General features: G+C 45.0%; 1 protein-coding gene across 4 annotated transcripts in view; it reads left to right on the top strand.

Moving 5' to 3' along the window:
• MPZL1 (myelin protein zero like 1) overlaps positions 1-23,384 on the top strand; it is a 57,786-nt gene that overhangs the window by 21,178 nt on the left and 13,224 nt on the right. Inside the window, exons 1-5 of one of the 4 annotated variants that reach the window (XM_087859108.1) lie at positions 8,934-12,030; positions 16,999-17,165; positions 21,680-21,893; positions 22,622-22,754; positions 23,207-23,382. In XM_087859108.1, coding sequence (XP_087715234.1) covers positions 11,838-12,030; positions 16,999-17,165; positions 21,680-21,893; positions 22,622-22,754; positions 23,207-23,258 — 759 coding nt within the window. In that variant the 5' untranslated portion in view covers positions 8,934-11,837 and the 3' untranslated portion in view covers positions 23,259-23,382. Of the gene's footprint in view, positions 1-8,931; positions 12,031-16,998; positions 17,166-21,679; positions 21,894-22,621; positions 22,755-23,206; positions 23,383-23,384 lie in introns of those variants that run through there. The other 3 variants (XR_015723115.1, XM_087859104.1, XM_045797394.2) reach the window with 3 other exon arrangements.

Here is a 23,384-nt window from a genome sequence, read left to right as displayed (position 1 = left end):
AGGGAGAAGCAGGCTCCCCACTGAGCTGGGAGCCCGATGCGGGACTCGATCCCAGGATCCTGGGATCATGACCTGAGCTGAAGGCAGATGCTTAACCGACTGAGCCACCCAGGCGCCCCCAAATTTATTTAAACAGCCCTCCCATACATAAACATTTGGATTTGGAAATTATTTCAAATATCAAGTGCCTCGAAAAGTTACTTCATATCAGCCTCCTCAAAATGGCAGTTTCAGCCATTTGACAGACTTTATTGTTTTCAGCAATTCTTGTCATCTAGAAGCCTTTGAGTAAGTGCCAGTCCTCTGGGGAGTAAAACTCCAAAGAATGGTTTCAGGAGATTTCATTCCATTAAATGTTTATAGTAAGTCAGGAGGCAGAATATTTGGAAAATATTCTGGAAAAATACTTTGGAGGAATAAGGTGCTCAAAAATTTTGTTGTGCATTTTTAGCTATATTTGGTTAGAGATGACTTAATAGCATGAGTCCTCCTTTTGCTTTTTTGCTGCATAGTTGTGTCTCACATCTGTAAATCTGAGTAATAATCTAAACTTCAGGCAATTTGGCCAGGCACTCCGTAGGCTATAGAATGTCTGGAGATTATGAAATGTGGGTTTCTTTTTTAAAGGAAGACTAAGCTTGGGGGAAAATCTTGAAATACACCAACAGATGACTAATCTGCAGAAGCTTATCTGGCTACTTGAAAGTAAGCCCCCCCCCAAAAAAAGGGGGGGACGATGGACAGGTAAGATTAATATGATAAAGTCTATTCCTTCAGGTCCTTGAGCTTTACTCATAACACAGTTCTTCATAAACAATTTCCTCTTATTTTATACACTGATCAGACTAGCATGATGTCATGAAAAGAACAAAGGAATTGTTCAAATCCTTTTTCTGTTCTTGATAATACGGATACCTTCAATCAGTTACTTACCCTCTCGGGGCCAGAGTTTTTTCATCTGTAAAATGAACTCTGAACTAGGGGAGTGTTTCCAAGCCCATAATAGGTTAGAGCAATTAATTAGGAGTGCAGGGGGGCTGCTGGAGGCAGGCTGCAGTCAGCCAATGACTTGACTGGAATGGAGCAGATAGTAAATAATTAAAAGCATTTACCAAAGGTCAGAAATAATAACGCTGGGGACATCTAGACTGGGGCAAATAGCCCTACTTATCCCAGTGGCCCCAGAGAGCATCACTGAATTATACTATGTTCCCGATGTTCATACAAGTCCTGTTACTATATAGCAAAAACAAACAAACAACCCAAAACAAAAACAATTAAACGAAATACTACATTCTTTTTTTCCATTTTTATTTTGATGTAATTTCAGACTGACCAAAACAGTACAAAAGAATGCAAAGAACAGCATTTACCCTTCACCCAGATTTCTCAAATGTTAACATTTTGTTACGTTTTTTAAATCCTTCTCCCTCATGTGTAGGTTTCTCAACTATATAAAAGCCGCAGAACTGCTGGTCCTTTATCCTTAAATACGTGTGTGTGTGTGTGTGTGTGTGTGTGTGTGTGTGTGTGTGTATGAGAGAGACACCATTATCCTTGGGCTCCCTGCCAAGCAGGGAGTCTGCTTCTTCTCCCTCTGCCCCTCCAGACCCGCTTGTGCTCTCTCTCTCTCTTTCACTGTCTCTCAAATAAATAAATAAAATCTTTAAAAATGAAACAACTTTGAGGAGCTTGCGGCAGCCATAGGACAAATATAATCATGCAGAATTCTGAATTCTTTCAAAGAAATTAGATATATGCACAACTTAGTTTTTAAAAAATATTCCTCACATACCTAAAGTCAATTTGTTGGCTTATAAATGTAAAAATAATTTGGTTTGTTAGTAGCCTTGTTGCTTTTGAAAGATTTAGAAGTGACTCATGCCTGGAAGTTTTTCTGTTTTGTCAGTGTTGGGGGCGGAAATCCTTTGAGGGATTCAGAAGATCTTCTGAATGCCTCTTCCTTCCCTCCTTTTTCTGGTTCTTTCACATCTCCCCCAAAAAGTCCGCTTCTACCGTATTGCCCTCCTTAAATACACTTGGTGGTACCCCCTTCCCATGGGATCGAGTTCCAACTTTTCAGCATGCCTTTTCAACTTGAAGGCTTTCTTCTACTCCAGCCAAATTCACCTACACAGTTCATTTGTAAACATCATCTCTTTTCCCTCTCTGCAAAATGCCCCTTCCTATCCATCTATCTTGGTTCTTCTCAATGCTCAACCTTCCAGCTAAAATTCAAGTGCATTTTCCATGAAACACTTCCTGACCTCTCCACTTTTCGAACTTCAAGTAACCACAGGTAGTCTATTTGCTACTCTAAGGAGATGCTCTCATAGGAACTTTTTAGGGAAGATGAGGTGAAGTAGACAAGTCGAGTGTGACCTGGTAGCGTGCGATCCCTGTTTGGAGGACCATTTTCCGGCGTCCTGCGTTGTCCCGGACCCTGAGACTGCTGGCGCTCGGTGTCTGTCGTACACATTCTCATGGATGTCTGTGTTCATGCAGAGTATCTAACGAGACTGCGTCCCTCGCAGAACTAGCTCTTCCTTCATTTGCAATTCAGGAAGTGAGTTGTTTCATTGTTATTAATCTTTTTTTATCACCTTTTAAATTTTTATTATCTTTTTTGTTGTTATTTTAGTCTGACAAAACCAGCATCTCAACAGGAACGGGGGGGGGGGGGGAGGGGGCGCAAATGTTTTCAATTCTCTTTCATATTTTATTTTCTGTCCAAGGGTGAGCATTTATACCTTGAACTCTTTCTGCAGAGCAGAGTTGGTGCTGATGAATAATCTTGTTGACTGAGCTTAAGCATCCATTTAAGGGCAAGTTGGTTTCTTTAATTTACTTTAAGGAAAAAAAAAAAAAAGGCTCACGTATTTGATTAACAATCACTTCACATTATAGGAATCCTAAAAATTCAGCTGTTATCGGTTTGTTTACTCCTGAAATGTTCTTTGAGAGCTTTGTGACCACCAGGAAGTATCCTGTGTGCTGGGCACAGGAAGGCCAAGAAAGATGTGAGTCCGCCCCTCGAGGAGCCTTGAGCCTGGGAAGGGTGTTCGGGGTGATTGCTGTCCTAGTACCAAAGAAGATTTTGCCTCTCCCTTGAAGGTGTGGCTTCAATCATGGGCAGTCAGAGAGAGATGTACAAGAAAGAGTAAGTAGTCCGAAGAGGAGTCAGATCAGGGAGGATTTTACTCAAGTCACGCTTGGGTGTGTTAAGATTCTGTAGGGTTTTAGGCACGGGCCTCGTTCCAAGCTCAGTGAACGTGCCTGAAGTGCCAGCAGCCGGGCCATCCACGCGGCCTAGTGAGGGAATCGAGAGCAAGCTGATCCCAGCTCAGCAGCGACAGCCCTCGCCAATGTAAAGCGGAAAAGGGCAGTGTTCCTTTGAAAAGTCCGGTGGGCCTTGCGAAGTAGTGGGGCAGCTTTTACACTGGGTCTTCAATTTTAAAAATTGGCGTGGGTGAATTTGCATTTAATTAGGAATCGGCCCAAATCATAACCAGGGAGTAGACACAGCTGTGAGAGTATCTAAAGCTCTCAAAAGGATTTAGTATTTCCTTCCCCATTTGATTCACTTCCCCCCCTGTGGTTAAACTGTGGTTAGTCTGTTTGTCCAGCTTTCGATTGCGGTGGTAGCCGACTCTGGTCTTACACGACTCCGGAGTAGACCCAACCTTCTCAGAAACTAAGCAGAACAGTAGTTTTCCAGCTCTCTTCAGTGGATTCCCAGGGAAAGCTGGCACGCGCTTTAGAGCTTCCAAATGGTCGATGTACATTTCTTTTTTTCCCTTAAATTTTATTTTTAACAATTAAAATAATAATAAAGAACAACATACATAGATATGAAATTATAGGCATAATTTAGGGACTTTGAGACCACTGCCATGTTAAGTCCAGCAGCTTATACATTCTTTAGAATAAAGCAGATTTTTGTGATTTCTGTGTATACATTTAAACTTGTGTGTGATGAGAAGGTAGTCGCGCACTGCCCCGGTCTTATAAGGAATTCACGTCTGTGGGGGCGCCTGGGTGGCTCAGTTGGTTGAACGTCTGCCTTGGGCTCAGGTTATGATCCCAGGATCCTGGGATCGAGCCCCGCATCGGGCTCGCTGCTCAGTGGGGAGCCTGCTTCTCCCTCTGCCTCCGCTCTCCCCCACTCATGCTCTCTCTCTCTCGAATAAATAAATAAAATTTAAAAAGGAAAAGAAATTCACGTCTGTGCATGTGCACTAATTACAGTTTTACAAGAGAACATACCTGTACCTATACTCAACCCAATTCCAGGCAAGGCTCGGCTCATGCTTCAGGTGCAAGTGGAGCCTGGTATCTCAGTGATTACAAGTTTAGAATCACCGGAGGGCTTTTTAAAACTCCTGATGCCCAGGCCGCACCCCATACCAAATAAATCAGAGTACCTGGGGTTAGAGGTGGGACTCAGACATCAGTATTTGCCTTTTATAGACTTTATTTTTCATAGCAAAATGGAGAGAAAGGTTATGTATCCATATGCCACGTACCCATATTCTCCCAGACATGCGTAGCCTCCGTCGTTATCAACCTCCTCACCAGAGTGGCAGATTTGTTACAGTCGGTGAACCTGCATTGATACATCGTAACCCCCTGTAGTCCAGGGTTTCCCTTGAGGTTCACTCTTGGTGGTGTACATTCCGTGGGTTTGGACAAATGCATAATGACAGGTATCCATCATTACGCTACCATGCAGAGTAGTTTCAGTAGTTTCAGTATTTCTTTTTTTTTTTTTTTTTTTAAGATTTTATTTATTTGACAGAGATAGCAGGAGAGGGAACACAAGCAGGGGGGAGCTGGAGAGGGAGAAGCAGGCTCCCCGCTGAGCAGGGAGCCCAACGCGGAGCTCAATCCCAGGACCCCTGGATCATGACCTGAGCCGAAGGCAAGATGCTCAATGACTGAGCCACCCAGGCGCCCCAAGCATCAGTATTTCTTAAAGCTGTCTAGGTGATTCCAGTGTGCACCCAAGGTCGAGAACCATTGTGCTGTATTGTAGTTCTGAGGCTTATTTATTATTGTGAGTTTTGAGTACTTCTTATCTGACTTGTATGTGAAAACTACCTCTGTCTTCTTTATACATTGGGTTCCCCATAAGAACCCATATTTTGTTTGAATAAAAGATTCAGTTAAAGCTTGATAATCAGCATAGTGAAAAGAGCTGGGCTTTGGGGTCAGAATGTCCTAGATTCAACTTTTGGCTCCACATTTGCCAGATAGGGCAAGTTTCTTAGCCTCTCTGAGCTTCTATCCAGTAGGTAACACCCAACAGTGTTGTTGAAAAATAATCGTCCCTTAGTTTAGTAATGCTTTACCCGTAATAAGCACTCAGTAAGTGGTGGTTTTTCCATTGCATCCTTTTCGCCTGATTTTGCAGGTGAGGAATACCCCTTCTTTTCATTGACCAGAGGCATATTCTTTTCCAATCGCATGTTGTGTTGTTGGTTCTAAAGTTTTGTATTGTTTTTCTCTGATTTGGATGAAATTGTGGTTCAAGTATCTTCTAATGTACTGTAGACCTTCTGATAAGATTCGAGAGCTCAAAGATTTAAGTATAGTGGTCTTTTGCTTGAATCAAAATTTTAGAAGCCATTTCAGCACGTGAGAAGGATAAACTATGTGAGAGTGGTATTTTTTAATCTGTAAGGTGTGCCCCCCCGAGGTTTCAACATGTTCTTTACACGAAGCATTTTAGTCCACTAGAATCTACCAGAAGTAAAATGATATGATTTCTTACTTTTATTTGTTTGCTAAGAACTGAGAAATGCTCGGATACCTGACATAGATGGTAATAGTTCAGGTTGGCTACGATCGCGACATTTGTGTTGACTGCTTGACCGTTTGGACATTTTGGCCTTTTTAAAATTGATTTATATATATATTAAAGATTTTATCTATTTACTTGAGAGAGAGAATGCACAAGAGGGGGTAGGGTCAGAGGGAGAAGCAGACTCCCCACTGTGCAGGGAGCCCGACACGGGACTCGATCCTGGGACTCCAGGGTCATGACCTGAGCCAAAGGCAGTCGCGTAACCAACTGAGCCACCCAGGTGCCCCATTTTGGCCCTTAGCGGAAGCCGTGCCCTGTGTAAAGTGTGTGCCAGCATCACGTGCGTCGTGGGGGCGGGCACCGGCCTCTGCCTCGCCCCGGTGGATAGTTCTTTCTTGTCTCCGTGAGACTGTCAGTCCATGAAGGGCAGAGGCTGAATCCCAGTGTGGTTTGAAAGAGTGAATCGTTGAGTGAAAAAAAGGAAAGCAGTAGCAGGAAAGAAAGCTGAACAGCACATACATAGAGGAGGCCAGAGAAGAAATACCAGGGCTTTAAGGAGTCAGATGATGAGTTAATGACTGGCCTGATTCAGGACCTTTTTGAATGTCTCTTATTTGAGAAACAGAAGGACCTTTGTTAGTGCAAAAAAGGTTAAAGATAGAGATGTGGCCAGCTGGGTATTGATCCTGAGAGGAAGGAATTGACTCTGAGAGGAGTTGTGTGTTAGAGAAAGTACACAGACTTTTCCTTTATTATTTTATTTTTTTCAAGATAAAGTTTTTTTTTTAAATTTTAATTCCAGTGTACTAAACGTACCGTGTTGTACTAGTTTCAGGTGTATAACATAGTCAACAATTCCGTATATTACTCAGTGCTCGTCATGATAAGTGTACTCTCAATGCCCCTCACCTATTTCACCCATCCCCCCACCCTCCTCCCCTCTCGTGACCATCAGTTTGTTCTTTGTATTAAGAGTCTGTTTCTTGGTTTGTCTCTCTCTTTCCCCCCCACCGTTAGTTTGTTTCTTTCTTAAATTCCCCATATGAGTGAAACCATAGGGCATTTGTCTTTCTCTGACTGACTTACTGCACTATGCATTATACTCTCTAGGTCTATTCATGTTGCAAATGGCAAGACTTCATTTTTTTATGGCTGAATAATATTCCATTGTATTATAGATACCACATCTTCTTTATCCATTCATCTATTGATGGACACTTAAGTTGCTTCCATAATTTGGCTATTGTAAATAATGCTGCAGTAAACATAGGGGTGCATGTATCCCTTCGAATTGGTAGTTTTGTGTTTTTTGGGCAAATACCCAGTAATGGAATTACCGGACCATAGGTTAGTCCTATTTTTAATTTTTTGAGGACCCTCCGTACTGTCTTCCACAGTGGCTGCACCAGTTTGCATTCCCACCAGCAGTGCATAGGGGTTCCCATTTCTCCGCATCCTCGCTAACGCTTGTTTCTTGTGTTTTTTAGTTCAGCCATCCTGACAGGTGTGAGGTCGTCTCTCACTGTGGTTTTGATTTGTGTGTCCCCGATGCTGAGTGATGTGGAACATCTTTTCATGTGTCTGTTGGCCATCCGGATGTCTTCTTTGAAGAGATGACTGTTCATGTCTTCTGCCCATTTTTTAATTGGATTATTTGTGGGGGGTTTTGGCATTGAGTTGTAGAAGTTCTTCATATATTTTGGACACTAACCCTTTATCAGATGTGTCATTTGCAAACAACATTCAGTAGGTTGTCTTTTAGTTTTATTGGTTGTTTCCTTTGCTCTGAGAAAGCTTTTTATTTTTGAGTAGTTTCAATAGTTTATTTTTGCTTTTGTTCTCCTTGCCTTAGGGGACATATCTAGAAAGATGTTGTTACGGCTGATGTCAGAGGAATTACTGCCTGTGTTCTCTTCTAGGATTTTTAGGGTTTCAGGTCTTAGATTTAGGTCCTTAATCCACTTTGAGTTTATCTTTGTGTGTGGTGGGAGAAAGTGGTCCGGTTTCATTCTTTGGCATACAACTCACCTAGTTTTCCCAACACTGTTTGCTGAAGAGACTGCCTTTTTCCCATTGTATATTCTTGCCTCCTTTGTTGAAGAGTGCCTGTAATTGTGGAGCTTTTTTCTGGGCTCTCTCTTCTGTTCCATTGATCTGTGTGTCTCTTTTTGTGTCAGTACCTTACTGGTTTGATGGACTATAGCTTTGTAATATAACTTGAAGTCCGGAATTGTGATGCCCCCAGTTTTGTTTTTCTTTTTCTAGATCGCTTTGTCTATTTACCGTCTTAAAGTAGTACGTACACCTTTCTTATTGAACGTTTCAAAAGATGAGTCTCCTTGGGGTTTCTCTCATCTAGACTGGAAGAAGACTCTGGGAATCTATCTAAACTTCCTCCAGGATGGTTGTCAGCACCCCGACTTGGCCTGAGTAATCTGCGAACACTGTTCGCGGCATTATCCCAAGGGCGTTGGTTGTGGAGCAAGTATACTTTTTATGGCTGAGCTTATCTGAGTTTAGTTGGTATGTTTTATTTTTCTTTCTTTCTTTCCTTCCTTCCTTCCAACTTTCAAACAGATGTTTGTTGAACACATTGACAAAAGGCATTTGTGAGGTAATGAGAATCAAGGAGGACACAGTCCCTGCTCTCTCCTGGTCACAGGCAGCCGGTCATTCCAGCAGAGTGTAAGGGGGGGGGTTTACAGGGTCAGGCAGGGCAGGATGCAGGGGGAGCACAGGGTGGGGAGTTCAGGCAAACGCCTGAGGAAGTCACTTTTAGATTGAGGCCCAAAGCATAACTGCAGACAGAATGTAGAGGAATGTGTTCCTTTTTTTTTTTTTAATTTTTTTTTAAAGATTTTATTTATTTATTCGACAGAGATAGAGACAGCCAGCGAGAGAGGGAACACAAGCAGGGGGAGTGGGAGAGGAAGAAGCAGGCTCCCAGCGGAGGAGCCTGATGTGGGGCTCGATCCCGTAACGCCGGGATCACGCCCTGAGCCGAAGGCAGACGCTCAACCGCTGTGCCACCCAGGCGCCCCGAGGAGTGTGTTCCTAACAAGTAAAAAAGCTTCATTTATTTTTTTTAAAGATTTTATTTATTTATTTGAGAGAGAGAGAGAGAGCACAAGCAGGGGGAGCAGCAGACAGAGGGAGAAGCAGACTCCCCGCTGAGCAGGGAGCCTGATGTGGGCTCGATCCCAGGGGAGATCATGACCTGAGCCGAAGGCAGACGCTTAACCATCTAAGCCACCCAGGTGTCCTGAAAAGCTTAATTTATTAATATTTAGGGTTCATTGAATAGAGTATGTTTTTATAGTCTCCACTTACTTTGTGCTCTCCAGCTGAGGGAGGTCCAGAATAGATAGCCCTGGTTCATAGAAGAAAGGAGCCCACTTCAGCGGCACCGTGGCTCTGTTCTGAGGATGGGAGGCCTCCGGCCCAACACCTGCGTGGTTTCCGCTGACACCCATCATGTATTGGCTGTACTCCATCCAGCCTGATGTAGGAGTCAACAGTTGATACAGTGAGGGAGGCCTGTGCTGAATGCTTTCACTGGAGCATTCTGGAATTTAAAAAGCAAATCTCTTACCAGCTTACTGATGTCTTCCTTTCTTTAAAAACACAGTTTTTATTATGAAAAATAAAATATATATGAAGGTGTGTGAGTGTGTGTGTGTGTGTGTGTGTGTGCAGTGTACAGAGCTAATGTTAAAACAAGCCCCCATGCCCTCACTACCTACCCTAGGGAATCAAATGTTACCAATAGTGTGTGCCTTTTCTGTCCTGTTCCCTCCACCCTCTGCTACTCAGACCCCCCGTCTGAATCATGTTCCGTGTTCTTTTGTTTCTCTTTTAGTATGTTTTCAAAGGTCCTGCTTAGGCTTGTGTTAGGAGATACTAGGATATCAGATTAACACCGTGTACCAACAGCCGACAAGAGATAGGCCAGAAAGCTATTTAAATAAATTGCTTGATTGTACTCTTCTAGGCAGGAGAATATACTGGTAACATCAAAGTGTTTCCAAAAAAATGTCAAAACAAAAGCCTTCTTTCAATTTCAAGGAACACGTAGCGGGGGTTGTTGAATGGGTGAGGTTTTTACAAACCAGGCGCTGTAGATGGACCAGCAGTGATATGACAAGGAACCGCTTCCAGCGTTAAGTTTCGGGGTCCCTGTCTAGGCCTTGAAAGTGTTTATTCATTCATAATAATGTTATTCCAGGGTATTTCAAGTGATTTTATGGTATGAGAGTTTGAATTTACTTGGCGTAAGACCATTTGGCATGTTAATTGGGAGGCATTATTGACATTGCATTACTTCAATAATTCAAAATACTGAAATAGATCACTTCTGGGCGCCTGGGTGGCTCAGTCGGTTAAGTGTCTGCCTTTGGCTCAGGTCATGACCCCAGGTCCTGAATTAAGCCCTGCGTCGGGCGCTGTGCTCGGTGAGGAGTCTGCTCCTCCCTCTCCCTCTGCCTGCTGCTCCCCCTGCTTGTGCTCTCTCTCCACCCCACTCTGTCAAGTAAATTTTTAAAAAAAAATCTTAAAAGTGTAAATTAAAAAAAAGAAGAAATAGATCATGTCAAGAAATCGATTCTTGGATAAACTATTCTTGAATTTGCTTTTTTCCTTGTGGTTGCAATGAATGTTGTTTTGTCACTTTGTTTTTTTCCTAAACTCTTGCGGTTCTCCATCCAAAATAGAAGAATATAAAATTGTGGGCATCATATTTGATTACTGTAGAGATGAACCCTGGTGAGTTGATTCTGCAAACCTGTTGATTATTCATCAAATGATTTTTCAGGCTTTTTTCATTTGAATTGATCTCCTACAAGAAGGGTTGTCCTTGTTGGTTTTCTTGCCCTTTGAATACGAGTGTAACTTAGCAGGATTCCTTACCCCAGGAAGAACGTATGCTCAGCGCCTGGTACCATTTTGAAATTTACATGTAAGTTAATAGATAACTCAGAATCCAAAGTTGGCAGGATATAAAAACATTTATACGTCACTTAATCTTTTTATTTCATTTCACTTACGTGTTTTTATTACTGAGGCAGTCGGTTTCTCCAGGATTCAATAGGAGACTTTTCCCCATCTGAATTTTTGAATTAAAGCTTTACCATTTCTCACAGCAGTGTTTGCCACTAAGCTGAATCTTCGGCCTGAAAGAAACCTACTTAGTATCTCACTCAGACTGGGATTCCGGTCCCCAGTGGCGTGGATGGTGGGGTTTACAGCAGTAGTTTCTCCACATCTCCGTGTCCTTTACATTTGGTTTTTGAGCCATTTTAACTGACTCTCTATTCATGACTGTGAAGACAAGCTGTCTGGATTCCACAATCATTTTACTATGTATTTCCATAATACTCCTAGTGACTGGGTGGTGGGGCGTGGGGAAAGGCTGGACAAAGCAAACCATTCCCAATTGTTTAAGAAACCAGTGAACTCATCCCTTGCTGGAGCTGCTGGAATGCAGCGTGAGAGAGAAACCTGTCCTTTGCCCACACTGTGTGTGTCTTTGCCCACAGCGAGCAGCACCATTCCTGGTCATCGTGTGTGGTCGGAAACTGCTGTGCTGTGCTCGGCCGAGCCCTTGGCCGACCGCAGGCACTCTAAGCAGGGTATCCACTGACTCAGCCTTCCCTTGTCCCCCCTGGCGTCACGACTTCCTGGGATCCCTCACATCCCTTTGACCTTAGCATTCTCTGCACTTGGGGGCACTCATCATGGGCAGAAGAGCAACAGAAGGACCGGGGTGGCTGCTGCAGCATGTCTGAGGGAGAAGACTGGGAGGCGAGGTCTGAGGGGTGGCGAGGAGTTAGCGCTTGCTGGGCTCTGTGGGCCTGTGAGGCCTTCCGCCTGATCCTGGCTCACGTGGAGAACCCTTGGAGTAGTTTGAGCGGAGGAGTGGTGTGATACCCTATGTATCTCAAAAAGCCTCCCCATGGATTGGCTGCAGTTAAGTGGGTGAAGGTCGAAGCAGAGACACTGGTTTAGGAAGCCACCGAAATATCCCCAGGGATAGATGATAGTGGCTGGGACCAAGATGGCGGCGCGGGGAGAGGCCGGGAGAGATCACGTTTCAGAGATGTTTCTAAGAAGACGCACCATGTTCTGTGACAGCATGGAAGTGAGTCGTGAGAAGGAGAGGTGTCAGGAACCTCCGCCACCAGAAGGCCGGTGCTGCCATTTACCGAAATGGAAGAGGCCATGGAATGGTGGGTTTGAGAGTGGGAATCAGGAATTCAGTTTGGACATATTAAAGTTGAGAAGCCAGTTAGATCCACGTGAGGTTGTGGATAGATGTGTGTGTGTGTGTGTGTGTGTGTGTGTGTGTGTGTGTACAGGGGTCATCAGCATTTAGGAGAGAATTACAGCCTCAAAACTAGATGAGGTCGTCAAGAGAAGACATACGACCGAGAGCTCTCCCACATACGGAGGTCAGGAGAACTAGAAAAGGAGCAGGCCATGAGATAAGAAGAGAACCAAAGAGTGATGTTTCAGAAGTCAGACTGAGAAAAAACAGTTGTTCCAAGTGGGAGCGATCAACTGTGTCAGATGTCGAGGTTTGAGAGTTGACTGTTGATGTGGCCACGGGCAGTCATTGGATGCTTTAACGGGAAGAGCTTGTAGTGGCGTGCTGCGAATAAAAGGCTGAACTGGGTTTATTTCAAGAGAAGATGGGAGGAAAGAGATTGGGCCCAGTGAGAACAGACTATTCTTTCAAGATCTGTAAAACAGAAGAGGACAAAACAGCCATCGCTGTGGGGAGATGCAGGGTCAAGATTTTTTTTCCTGTAAAGCTGGGATATAAATATAAATATGGGTATTTATGTGGCTGATGACAGTAACTCAGTAGAGAGTGAAAAATTCCAGAGAAAGAGGGAGAATTGCTGCATTGACATCCTTAGTTAGGCAAGAGAAGATGAGGTCCTGTGCGCAGAGGGGCCAGCCCTGGAGAGCAGTGCAGATGTTTCCTGTGTGGCATCGGAGGAAGGGCCGAGCTTATGGGCGCAGCTGCGGGGAGATGGGGACATGGGGAAGTTCTCTTCTGATCGCTTCTGTTTTCTCAGTGGAATAGGAAGCAACACTCTGGTGGAGAGTGGAGGTGAGAGGAAACTATGAAAGTGGCAAGTAGATGGACTAGGGAAATGGTGAAGGATTACTGGGCAGCATTAAGAGGTCCCTTTGAAGTCAGTGGTCATGAATTTCAGGTGAAACCAGTCAATGGGATTGTGTGCTTTTCTCCGTCTATGGTCAGCTGCCTCGGTGGGGATGCAGGTTGGGTGAAGGATTGGGTTGAGGTCTGGCCACGAGAGTGCACTGAGTGGGAAGACTTGGGGGATGGGTCCAGTCATGAGGTATGGAACGAGTCTGAGTAGGACAAACGAAGGAAGACATGCTGAGCATGAGAGACCGTAGAGACTGGATGGTTGGTTGATGGATTTTAGGTTCTGCTGTGACTGAAGGGTCAGCAAAGTCAGGGTATTGGGGGAAGTGCTCTAGAAAGACAGGAGGTGGAGTCAGAGAGTAGAGAAGCCTGAGATTGTTGGGGTGGGGGTGCTTGTATTAGTAATAGGGTCTGGGGCCATGGTTCTCAACCATGGGTACTTTGACCCTGAGAGGATGTTTCAGCATCTGGGGACATTTTTGGTTGCCACAACTGGAAGGGGAGAAGATGCCACTGACAGCTAGCAGAGGCTAGGTACCGTGCTAAACATCCTGTCGTGGATAGGACAGGCCCTGAGCAGAGAACAAGGCAGCCCAGTTGTCCGTAGTGCCGCCATTGAGAAGCCCTGGCCTAGAGTAAGATGTGGGGATGGGTGGCTGGGATAGGCCTGAGGATAATATAACTGGAAAAGAGGAGATAAGCGACGAGACTAGGGCCTTGGAAGGTTCATTTCAAGACTAATGGGATCTCCAAGAACTGGGACAAGGGTAGTGCTGGTGAGAGAGAGAGAGTCAGGGATGAGAGGACATTAACTAGCTATGTATGGAGCCGTTTTATTTTTTCAGAACTGCTGATTGGCCAGAGTTGGAATTCATAATCCTGGCTGTAAAAGCTGCATGTCCTAGTTAGCCAAAGAGTGACTTTTTTTTTTCTTTTAAGTCACTTGTTCATTAACCAGCTCTTGGTATAATTAAGTCTGTCTCAGATATGATTGTCTAAAAGCCAGTTAGGGATTTGGTTAGTCTTTATGGTCAAAATTCAGCGACTAAACTTGGACACTTGGCCTAGTTCCATCTTGAAATAACCTCTCAGGCGTCAGATTTTGCAAGCCAGCCTTGAGGCAGAGATCTGGTTTAAGAAAACCCTTAAGGAGAGACTTACTTATTGACATTGTAGACTGGCTTCCCTTGCAGTGCCACCACCATGGAGAAAACTAGTCAAATGACACAGAGTAAATAAGGGTTGTAAACCAGTGCTACTTCCTGGAATAAACTCGCCAGGTCGCCTGGTCTTGTGCTTTGTCCCTCATTTTGAACTCAGATGCCTTGGGGCTGCTTTTCTGCCTGCCCACAATGGCAAGGAACGTCTTTTGTTTGCTTCTTGTTTGAAAAAAGGGCTTGTTTTGAGGTTTGGATCACAAATAATAATCCATTGTTCTCTATAATAATAATCCACCCTCTTTAGCAGAAAAAAAAATCTGCTTGATGCAGTGCGGCTATCAGTTTATTTAAAAGAATAGCCAAAAGTGCCCATTGTGTCCTGAGAATAAACATTTGGAAGGTGGTTGGGAGGACCGGGGGAGTACTCTTGTTCTCCTTGGCCTAGAGTCATGGTTAAGACCTCAGGAAGAAAAAATTCTGAATATGGTCATCAGGCCCGGGTGACAGACAGCACCCTTCCTTATTCTGCTCATCTGTTACATTCTAAGAATAATTGGGACAGTGCAGATAGGGATTCTTTCCAAACTATGTCTTTCAAAAATTTCATATTTGGAAGATAATCTTTTCTTCGTTAGCTTTAATTGGTTTCATTTTTAAGCTAAGTAGTTTTCTTTCTAACCTTCATTGAATCCCTGAAAATGTCTTTTTTGAGTGAAGATTGTTTTTATTTTAGCAGCAGTCCTTAAAATTCTTGCAGTTGGCTCTGCTTACAGATTTGAAAAAAGGAGCTGTTTTTATGTTGTAAGTGATAGGCATTTTAATGACTATTTCTGGGCTTAGGCTAACTGAGTAAAGTCAATGGGTGAAGTGAAACTGTGACTCATTGTGGTCAGCTAGTTCTTGAATATATATGTACCAAGCACGCTGAAATGTAAGAGTAGATAGGATTTCACTAAGGAAAGCAAAATATGTTGTGCATGTTCTGTTTTTTTATTTTATTTTATTTTATTTATTTGAAAGAGCGAGCAAGAGCACAAGCAGGGGGAGCAGCAGAGGGAGAGGAGGAAGCAGGCTCCCCACCGAGCAGGGAGCCCGATGTGGGGCCCAATCTCAGGATCCCAGGATCATAACCTGAGCAGCAGGCAGACACTTAACAGCCTGACCCACCCAGGCACCCCAATGTTGTGCATGTTTTTTGCCTTAAATCCTTTATAGGAAAGGGGTCAGTTAAACAAGAAACATGGCTTTATTTTTCTTTAAGATTTATTTATTTATTTTAGAGAGGCGGGAGGGGTTTAGGGAGAGAGAACAAGAAACTCAAGTAGACTCCCCCGCTGATTGCGGAGTCCAATGGGGGGCTCGATCCCAAGACCCCAAGATCGTGACCTGAGCTGCACTTCAGTCCGATGCTTAATGACTGAACCACCCAAGTGCCTCTAAACATGACTTTAAAGGAAGTGATACCTTACCTAGAATAGTTTTAATTGCATTAAATATGGAAGATGAGAAAAGTTCAATGTGATAGCTGAAATTTAACAGGTAACTAGAACTATTTAAAGAAGTGGGAAAAAAAATGACCTCTATCTACATTATTAAATACAGACCATCAGGGAAGCAACCAAGATGTCCTTCAAGAGGTGAATATCCACAGGGGCGCCTGGGTGGCACAGCGGTTAAGCGTCTGCCTTCGGCTCAGGGAGTGATCCCGGCATTCTGGGATCGAGCCCCACATCAGGCTCCTCCACGGGGAGCCTGCTTCTTCCTCTCCCACTCCCCCTGCTTGTGTTCCCTCTCTCGCTGGCTGTCGCTATCTCTGTCGAATAAATAAATAAAATCTTTAAAAAAAAAAAGAGGTGAATATCCACAAAATGGATATTATTCAGCAATAAAAAGAAATGAACTGTCTTGCTAGCAGTAAAGGGACACAGAGGAAACTTAAATATTGCTAAGCGATAGCAGCTAATCTGAAAAGGCTGCATTTGCTGTATGATTCCAACTATAAAATGGTCTGGAAAAGGCAAACATAAAGAAACAGTAGAAAGATGAGTGGTTGCCAGGGGTTTAGGGGGAGGGAGGAGAGGAGTGATAAGGTGGAACACCAGGCTGTTTAGGACAGTGAAATGATCCTCTGTTTTACTAGAATAGTGGAAACATTGTCAGAACCCATGAAATGTATAACACAGAGTGAGCCCTAATGTGAATGATGGGCTTTAGTTAACAATAATGTAACAGTATTGACTCATCAATTGCAACAGGTCCTACACTAACAAAAGATGTTACCAATAGGGGAAACTTGGTGGGGGGAGGGAGTGAGGGAATAGATGGGAGCCCTCTGCTTCCTGCTCAGTGTTTCTGTAACCCTAAAACTGCTCTAAGAAATAGTTTGGGGGCACCTGGGTGGCTCAGTTGGTTAGGTGTCTGTCTTCGGCTCAGGTCATGATCCCGGAGTCGCAGGATCGAGTCCCACATCGGGCTCCCTGCTCAGCGGGGAGTCTGCTTCTCCCTCTGACCCTCCCCCCTCTCATTCTCTCTTTCTCACTCTCTTTCTCAAATAAATAAAATATTTAAAAAAAATAAAGTCTGTTAAAAGAAAACATAAACATCAGCTACAGCCGAACTAGTGAAAATATCTTCTTACTGAAAAACAAAAACAAAATCCCTGACCCTCAGTTTATCCTGCTTGTTGGAAGTACCTGGCTGTGGAATATTCTGCCAGAAATGTGTAGTACACAGTGGCAACGGATATACTGTCTATATCCAATAACTTTCTCCTTCCCTTTGTCATCTTCTCTGATAGATACGCGGGGTATTTATGCTGGATCCTACTCAAGCTTTCCTTGTTCTTCTCTCTCCAGTGACCACTGGCACGTCAGCCTTGGAGGTATATACGCCGAAAGAAATCTTCGTGGCAAATGGGACACAAGGGAAGCTGACATGCAAGTTCAAGTCTACTAACACCACCGGCACGTTGACCTCGGTCTCCTGGAGCTTCCAGCCAGAGGGGACCGACACCACCGTGTCGGTAGGAACGCTCGCCTCCTGTTGCTGGGCCGCCCTCCCGCGTTCATCACTGCTGTCATATCATGAATATCCACTCTAACCGTGGTTCGCTTCCCAAATGCTGGTGTTGGCTCCTCGATTCCAGGGCCCTTCTTTTACTTCAGCTCTCTAGGAAACAACAAGCTCAGCATCCCTTAAATGCAGTTACTTCCTTGGCTTTGCACGGATGGCCCTCGCCCCTTGCCAGCCCCACTGTTCTTCTCCATCAAATCCCCTTACGGGTTTTCTCTTCCTCGGAGCACCTTCTGGTTGACCCTGCTGACTCATCCTGGTTTATCCTCCACATTTCAGCTTTCATTTGCCTCCTTTTTAGTTGTGTTTCTTTGAAGTATTCCATTTTATACACACACGCACACACACACGCACACGCACGCACACTCCTTTCTGATTTAATTATGAGGGGATTTTGGATTTATAGTCTGATTCAGCAGTAGTCCCGGGAACTCACGTGCAGGGGCTCTGTAGGGTCCTCAGAACCGTGCGATCCTGTCTGCCCTCACTTGGGAATAACTCGGAGTAGGAATAGTACGTGGGGGGCTTCAGCCTAAGGTGAGCGGCAGACCGAAGACAAGCGCCACAGAGCTGCCAGGAAGGTGAGTCAGTCAGTAGCTGAGTGCGAGCTGAGCAGTGGGTCGCTTCCCCATGGAACCACCATCCTTTTTTTTTTTTTTTTTAAGACTTTATTTATTTGACAGAGAGACAGCTAGAGCGGGAACACAAGCAGAGGGAGAGGGAGAAGCAGGCTCCCCACTGAGCAGGGAGCCCGATGTGGGGCTCGATCCCAGGACCCGGGATCATGACCTGAGCCAAAGGCAGATGCTCAACGACTGAGCCACCATCCTGATTCTTTTTTTTTATATATATACTTTTAAATATTTTATTTATTTGAGAGAGAGCATGCAGGAGAGTGCAAGCAAGGGGGGGGCAGGGGCAGGCACCCCGCTGAGCAGGGGCCCCGTGCGGGGCTTGATCCCAGGCCCTTCAGATCATGACCTGAGCTGAAGGCAGCCACGTAACCAACTGAGCCACCCAGGTGCCCCAACCATCCTGATTCTTGTTTGCAAGATGGGATTGAGCAGACCTCCCCCTGGGGCTGCTATGAGGGTCACGGAGGACTGTTCAAGTCAAGTGCTCAGGACCACGTCTGGCTTCTGAGGTGCTGACGTGCCCAGTTTATCCTGTTTCTGTTGTTCCGTCTGCATGTGGACCTGCTTTAACAGTGTTTCACATTTCAGGGTGTCGGGACTCGGCGGGTACCGAGTCTGTCCCTTCTCATTAAGAGAAATGCTTCTTCTGCATGATGACGAGTTACGTCGCTGGGCATCCTCTGGAGGCTGAACCCCTCGCATGCCTCCATCACATCGCCTCCTCACCATCGTGAGGAACAAGTATTTTCCCCACCACAGATTTGGGGGGCATGGGAAACTGCTCAGGGGTCATGATCTACCCAGGGTCCTGCCATGCAGGCTGGAATTGTTCAGACCCTGCTGTGTTGCCCTCTGGTTGCTGTATTACTTCCCTTATATATCCCTTCTTTCTCAAATGGAAAAATTTGTTCATAACGTTCACTGTCTCTAGGCTTTAGGGTTTAGAGTTTGGAAACACTAGGCTAAAGCTGTGTTTCTCAGGCTTTTTATTCATTATCACCTTCCTGAGGCGTCTTTTTGAAACATACTTTCTAATTTGTGAAAAATTTCTGAAATTTTATGAAATTTTAAGACCACAGATAACCTATGGAAGTTGAGTGTCTTTCTTTTTTTCTTTCTTTCTTTCTTTCTTTCTTTCTTTCTTTCTTTCTTTCTTTCTTTCCTTCTTTTTTTCTTTTTTTCTTTCTTTCTTTGCAGAGAGCCTTTGTGCTAGACTTTCCTCTGGATGCCTTTCCTCTGAGAACTGAGGGACCGCCTGTGTATTATCTCTAGATCATGAGTCCCTGAGGGTCTCCTTTGGGAGAACTTGGGTTGTGTGTGGAGATGACTGTAGCCCCTGGAATAAGACCATTTTTATGTTTAGCCTAAGTGGCTTCATTTTCATATGCGGTGTCATCAAAGCTTTACGTAGTTTCTGTTGAAATAAGTCTCCGAAAGAAAATCTCTGTTGCACTGGGTTGGAATGTATATGCCTGACTTCGAAAAAGTCTTGAGCGGACCTGTTTGCCCCAGGATTTGGATGGGTGTTAGGCCTGAGAAGGAAGGAAGCGGAGGTCCAGGCCGGGAGTGCAGATTTACATAACTTACTCACCGCGTACAGCTGGGTGTGATTCTGCGTGAGGTCGCACAGGGGTGAGTGAGAGAACACGCTTGCTACAGACACAAAATTAAGCATGCATACGTTTACTCAAGAGAGTCCAAAGAGTTGTTTAAACCTGTGAGGGTTCCCAACTGAAGTCTTCGGTGAGAGTGGATGGGAGAGGCATTGTTTAGTCTCTAGAACATAAGACATCCCCGGGAAGACACCCAGTGCTAATCCCTTTCTCTCCAATAGTTGGCTCCATTTATGCTCAAAACCTTGCTTGTCGAGTGGGTTGAGGCAGGTTTACAAGACTTAATACAAAGAACATGCTGTATTTTTCATTAAGATATTTAGCTGATCCATTTATACTTACACACCAGCCTGATGACAGGTGATTCCAGAATGCTTAGCTATTGATACAACATCTTCTAACTGGAGAGTATCAGAATATGTTTAATGAGCCAGATGCTTTGGTTTTTATAGATTTCCAGGGAATTTCAAGCCCGGCATACCATAGATGGCCTTTCCTGTCTGGAATCAGGGTCCCCGTGTCCAGACGAACTCATCTTCTCTGCCCTTTGCTTAGCTTCTTTGCTAGTTCCTTTTGGGTACTTGTGTGTGTGTCTAAGGACCCGATTCTTAAATCTTGAGTCTTGTGGGGGTTTTTTGGTCCTATCCTTCCTTCCCTATCTGCTCCCACTTCTTTTCCACCCCAGGAAATAAGAATGTTTGCTGTTCTTAACAAGCGTGTAGGTTATATTAAGCACAGGGTATATGCTTGATAAATGGTAATGATAATACTGTAAATTGTTACTACTAATATTTCCCAGTCATCATTTAGGCATCCTGGAGGGTGGATTAGAGAAGGTTGAGCCCAGGTAAGAGGCCAGAGGCCAAGATGGTGAGAGCATGAAATGAGGTATTGTCAGAGAAACTAAAGTAGAATTGACAGGATTAGTGGGTTACCTGGATGGGAAGGAAGGTAGAGGCACCAAGGATTACTCCACGATTTACCGTTCGGGAGACCGAAGTCATCCACCAGTTGAGATGGGACACACGGTAGAAGGTGAAGTCTTCAGGAGAACCCCTTCCTCCTTAGGGGAACACCACGGGTGGAGAGAGGGGTTAGGGTTACCAAAATGGCAGTGGTCCTTAAATCACAGCAATGGACGAGATCACAGGGAGGATTCACTGTGCCCAGAGGGTTCTGAAAATGTTCTGTTTGAGCTACCACGGAGCTGTGGTTGACTAGTGCTGATTTCTGTCCCTGGCCCAGTATCATCCCACGTGTGAATAAGGGGAAAGGCATCAAGCCTCCTGCAGAGCTGGATTGAAGCCAAGTATCAGGGTAGATCCCCACCCCCCAGGCCTAAGCTAGCTTCTGAGGTGCTGGGCTTGACAAGGTTTCTTTGCGAAATGAGTTCCTTTGCTAAAAGCAGGTATGAGGGCGCCTGGGTGGCTCAGTCCGTTAAGCATCTGCCTTCGACTCAGGGCATGATCCCAGGGTGCTGGGATTGAGCCCCATGTTGGGCTCTCAGGTCAGCAGGGAGCCACCTTCTCCCTCTCCCTCTGCCTGCTGCTCCACCTGCTTGTGCTCTCTCTCTCTCTGTGCCAAATAAATGGATGAAATCTTTAAAAAAAAAATTAAAAAAGCAGGTATGAATCTTGAAAGAGAAGTGAGGACATTGGGGTGTCTGGTCTTCCTCTCACACACCCGTAACGTTTCCCTAGGAAACCGGTACATAAGAGGGAGAAGTCCATCAGATTAACTAACTGATCTGTGATATACGGGCTTTGCTTGCTTCAGGTCTTTGTAGAACTAAATGGTAATCTTCCTGAATTCAGACTGAAACCTTTGGATTCACAGGCTCAATCATGGTGTGGTCACGGGCTCTGAAGGGTCAGCTGGTCCTGACTTTGACTTCAGATCCACCACCTATTATCATTGTGACCTTGGGCAGATGGCCTCTTTGAGTGTCCTTTTCCTTATATGTGAAAATAGGCAGTAATCACTACATCAAATAGGCAGTGAGAAGATTTGAGATGATACACGAGTTTATTTACTTCCACTGAAGTAGGACCAAACCCTGTGATTTCTAAACTCCGGGCTGGCTTACTTGTCATATGAAGTCATATTTCTTTCTCTATGAAGTCTTTTGAAAAGAACCTTCCACAGCATGCCTGTTACCAGAGTTTAGAGTGCCTGCCTTTGAGAAAAGCTCATGTGTTCTTTTTTTCTAATTGCAGTTTTTCCACTACTCCCAAGGGCAAGTGTATCCTGGGAATTACCCACCATTTAAGGACAGAATCAGCTGGGCTGGAGACCTCGACAAGAAAGACGCATCAATCAACATAGAAAATATGCAGTTTATACACAACGGCACCTATATTTGTGACGTCAAAAACCCTCCTGACATTGTTGCCCAGCCTGGACACATTAGGCTCTATGTCGTAGAGAAAGGTACTTCCTTGAGTATTTCAGCAGGGGTGACACGGTCACCTTTATCTCAGATTTAGCTGGAGAGCAAGAGTTCCATTTCCAGGTGTGTGGGGAAGAAGTATGTTTGTGCCATGGTTAAGCTCCCTGCCCCCGTGTACCTGGGGCTCGCCCACACCTGCGAGCTCGGGGAGCCCCTGCTTCTCCAGCTGAAGGAGCCGGTGTCTTCATCTGTATACCTAGAGCCCACTGATCCAAACTCAGGAGTGTTCATTCTTCGGTAGTAATTAGAAGTCAGACCGAATTCATGACGGTTGCATGGGCTGGGCAGTGGGGAAGGAGATTAATACTGCTTCCGTGTTCTCCGAGAGAAAGTTTTCACATTTGCAAAAGCACGTTGGTTTTTTCTTCCCTTTTTGGGAAAGAAAGCAGGAAATGCAGGTCTGGTGTCTCCTTTTGAGACAAAGTCTGCTTTGTTGGAGAGCAAATTGAGGTGAATTCACACCCCGGGGAATTTCGCTGACTTTAGAGCCTTGAGAGGGAGGGATTGTGCGTGTAGAAATGCTTCGCTCTGTACTCCGTTCTTTATCCGATGACATTGGTACGTCCTCAGTGACACACTAGGAGCTCGTGATGTGGACAATAAAAGAGGAAGTGGACACTGCTAAAGTGCTTGCTTATTCATTTAGTAAAATCGCACTTCTTGTCTTGGTCGCCAAGTACCTTAAAACGATTTTGTTCTTTCTCTCTAGAGACCTTGCCCGTGTTTCCAGTTTGGGTGGTGGTGGGTATAGTCACTGCCGTGGTCCTAGGTCTCACTCTCCTCATCAGCATGATCCTGGCCGTGCTCTACAGAAGGAGAAACTCTAAACGGGACTATACTGGGTAAGAAACACTGCTCTGGGGGGAGCAGGGGGGGGAAGGAATCAAAAAACTTTTTGTGGACAAAGCATGGTGAAGTATTAGGTACTGTTCGCTTTTTACCTCGGAATCGGGGAGTGTGGTGTTCAGGGCCCAGCAGAGAGCGGTGGCCCGCGCGTAAGTGTGGCCTGTGGCCCTCCGCCCCACTCCAGAGTGCCTGTCGCGGGTTCGGTGCCTCAAACAGCAGCGCAGTCTCTACTCTGCGTGTCACTACCTTCCACACCACAGTTAGGACCACGAAGCCACAGACGTCCCTTTCCCACTGTGAATGTGGTTTGAAGCCCTTGGTAGTCATCTCACCAGGTTCTTCTTTTCAGTTAGGTAAATAGAAAATGCTAGTTCCAGAGCATGGCGCTGATAAACACCTCCAGCCCATGTGAAATGAGGGCTTTTCCCTTTTGTTGTGTCGTAAGCAGTGTTGTTGCTTTGATCTCTCACGCATGGCTGGACTCCTCCAAACTGGGATAATAAGAGTTGCACACCAAAATATACCAGCGGTAAAGAGAAGCAGATTTTCCTTTCGTGTATGGCTTCTCAGAACACCTTGGAGCAGAGGGTGCATGTCTCACTGAAGGACCTTCTCTCTCCCCCGCT

This window comes from Ursus americanus, chromosome 2 (assembly GCF_024610735.1).
Source record: "Ursus americanus isolate L20-20 chromosome 2, mUrsAme1.1.p, whole genome shotgun sequence".
NCBI classification, from domain to species: Eukaryota; Metazoa; Chordata; class Mammalia; order Carnivora; family Ursidae; genus Ursus; species Ursus americanus.
This window is presented reverse-complemented; position numbering and strand designations above follow the sequence as displayed.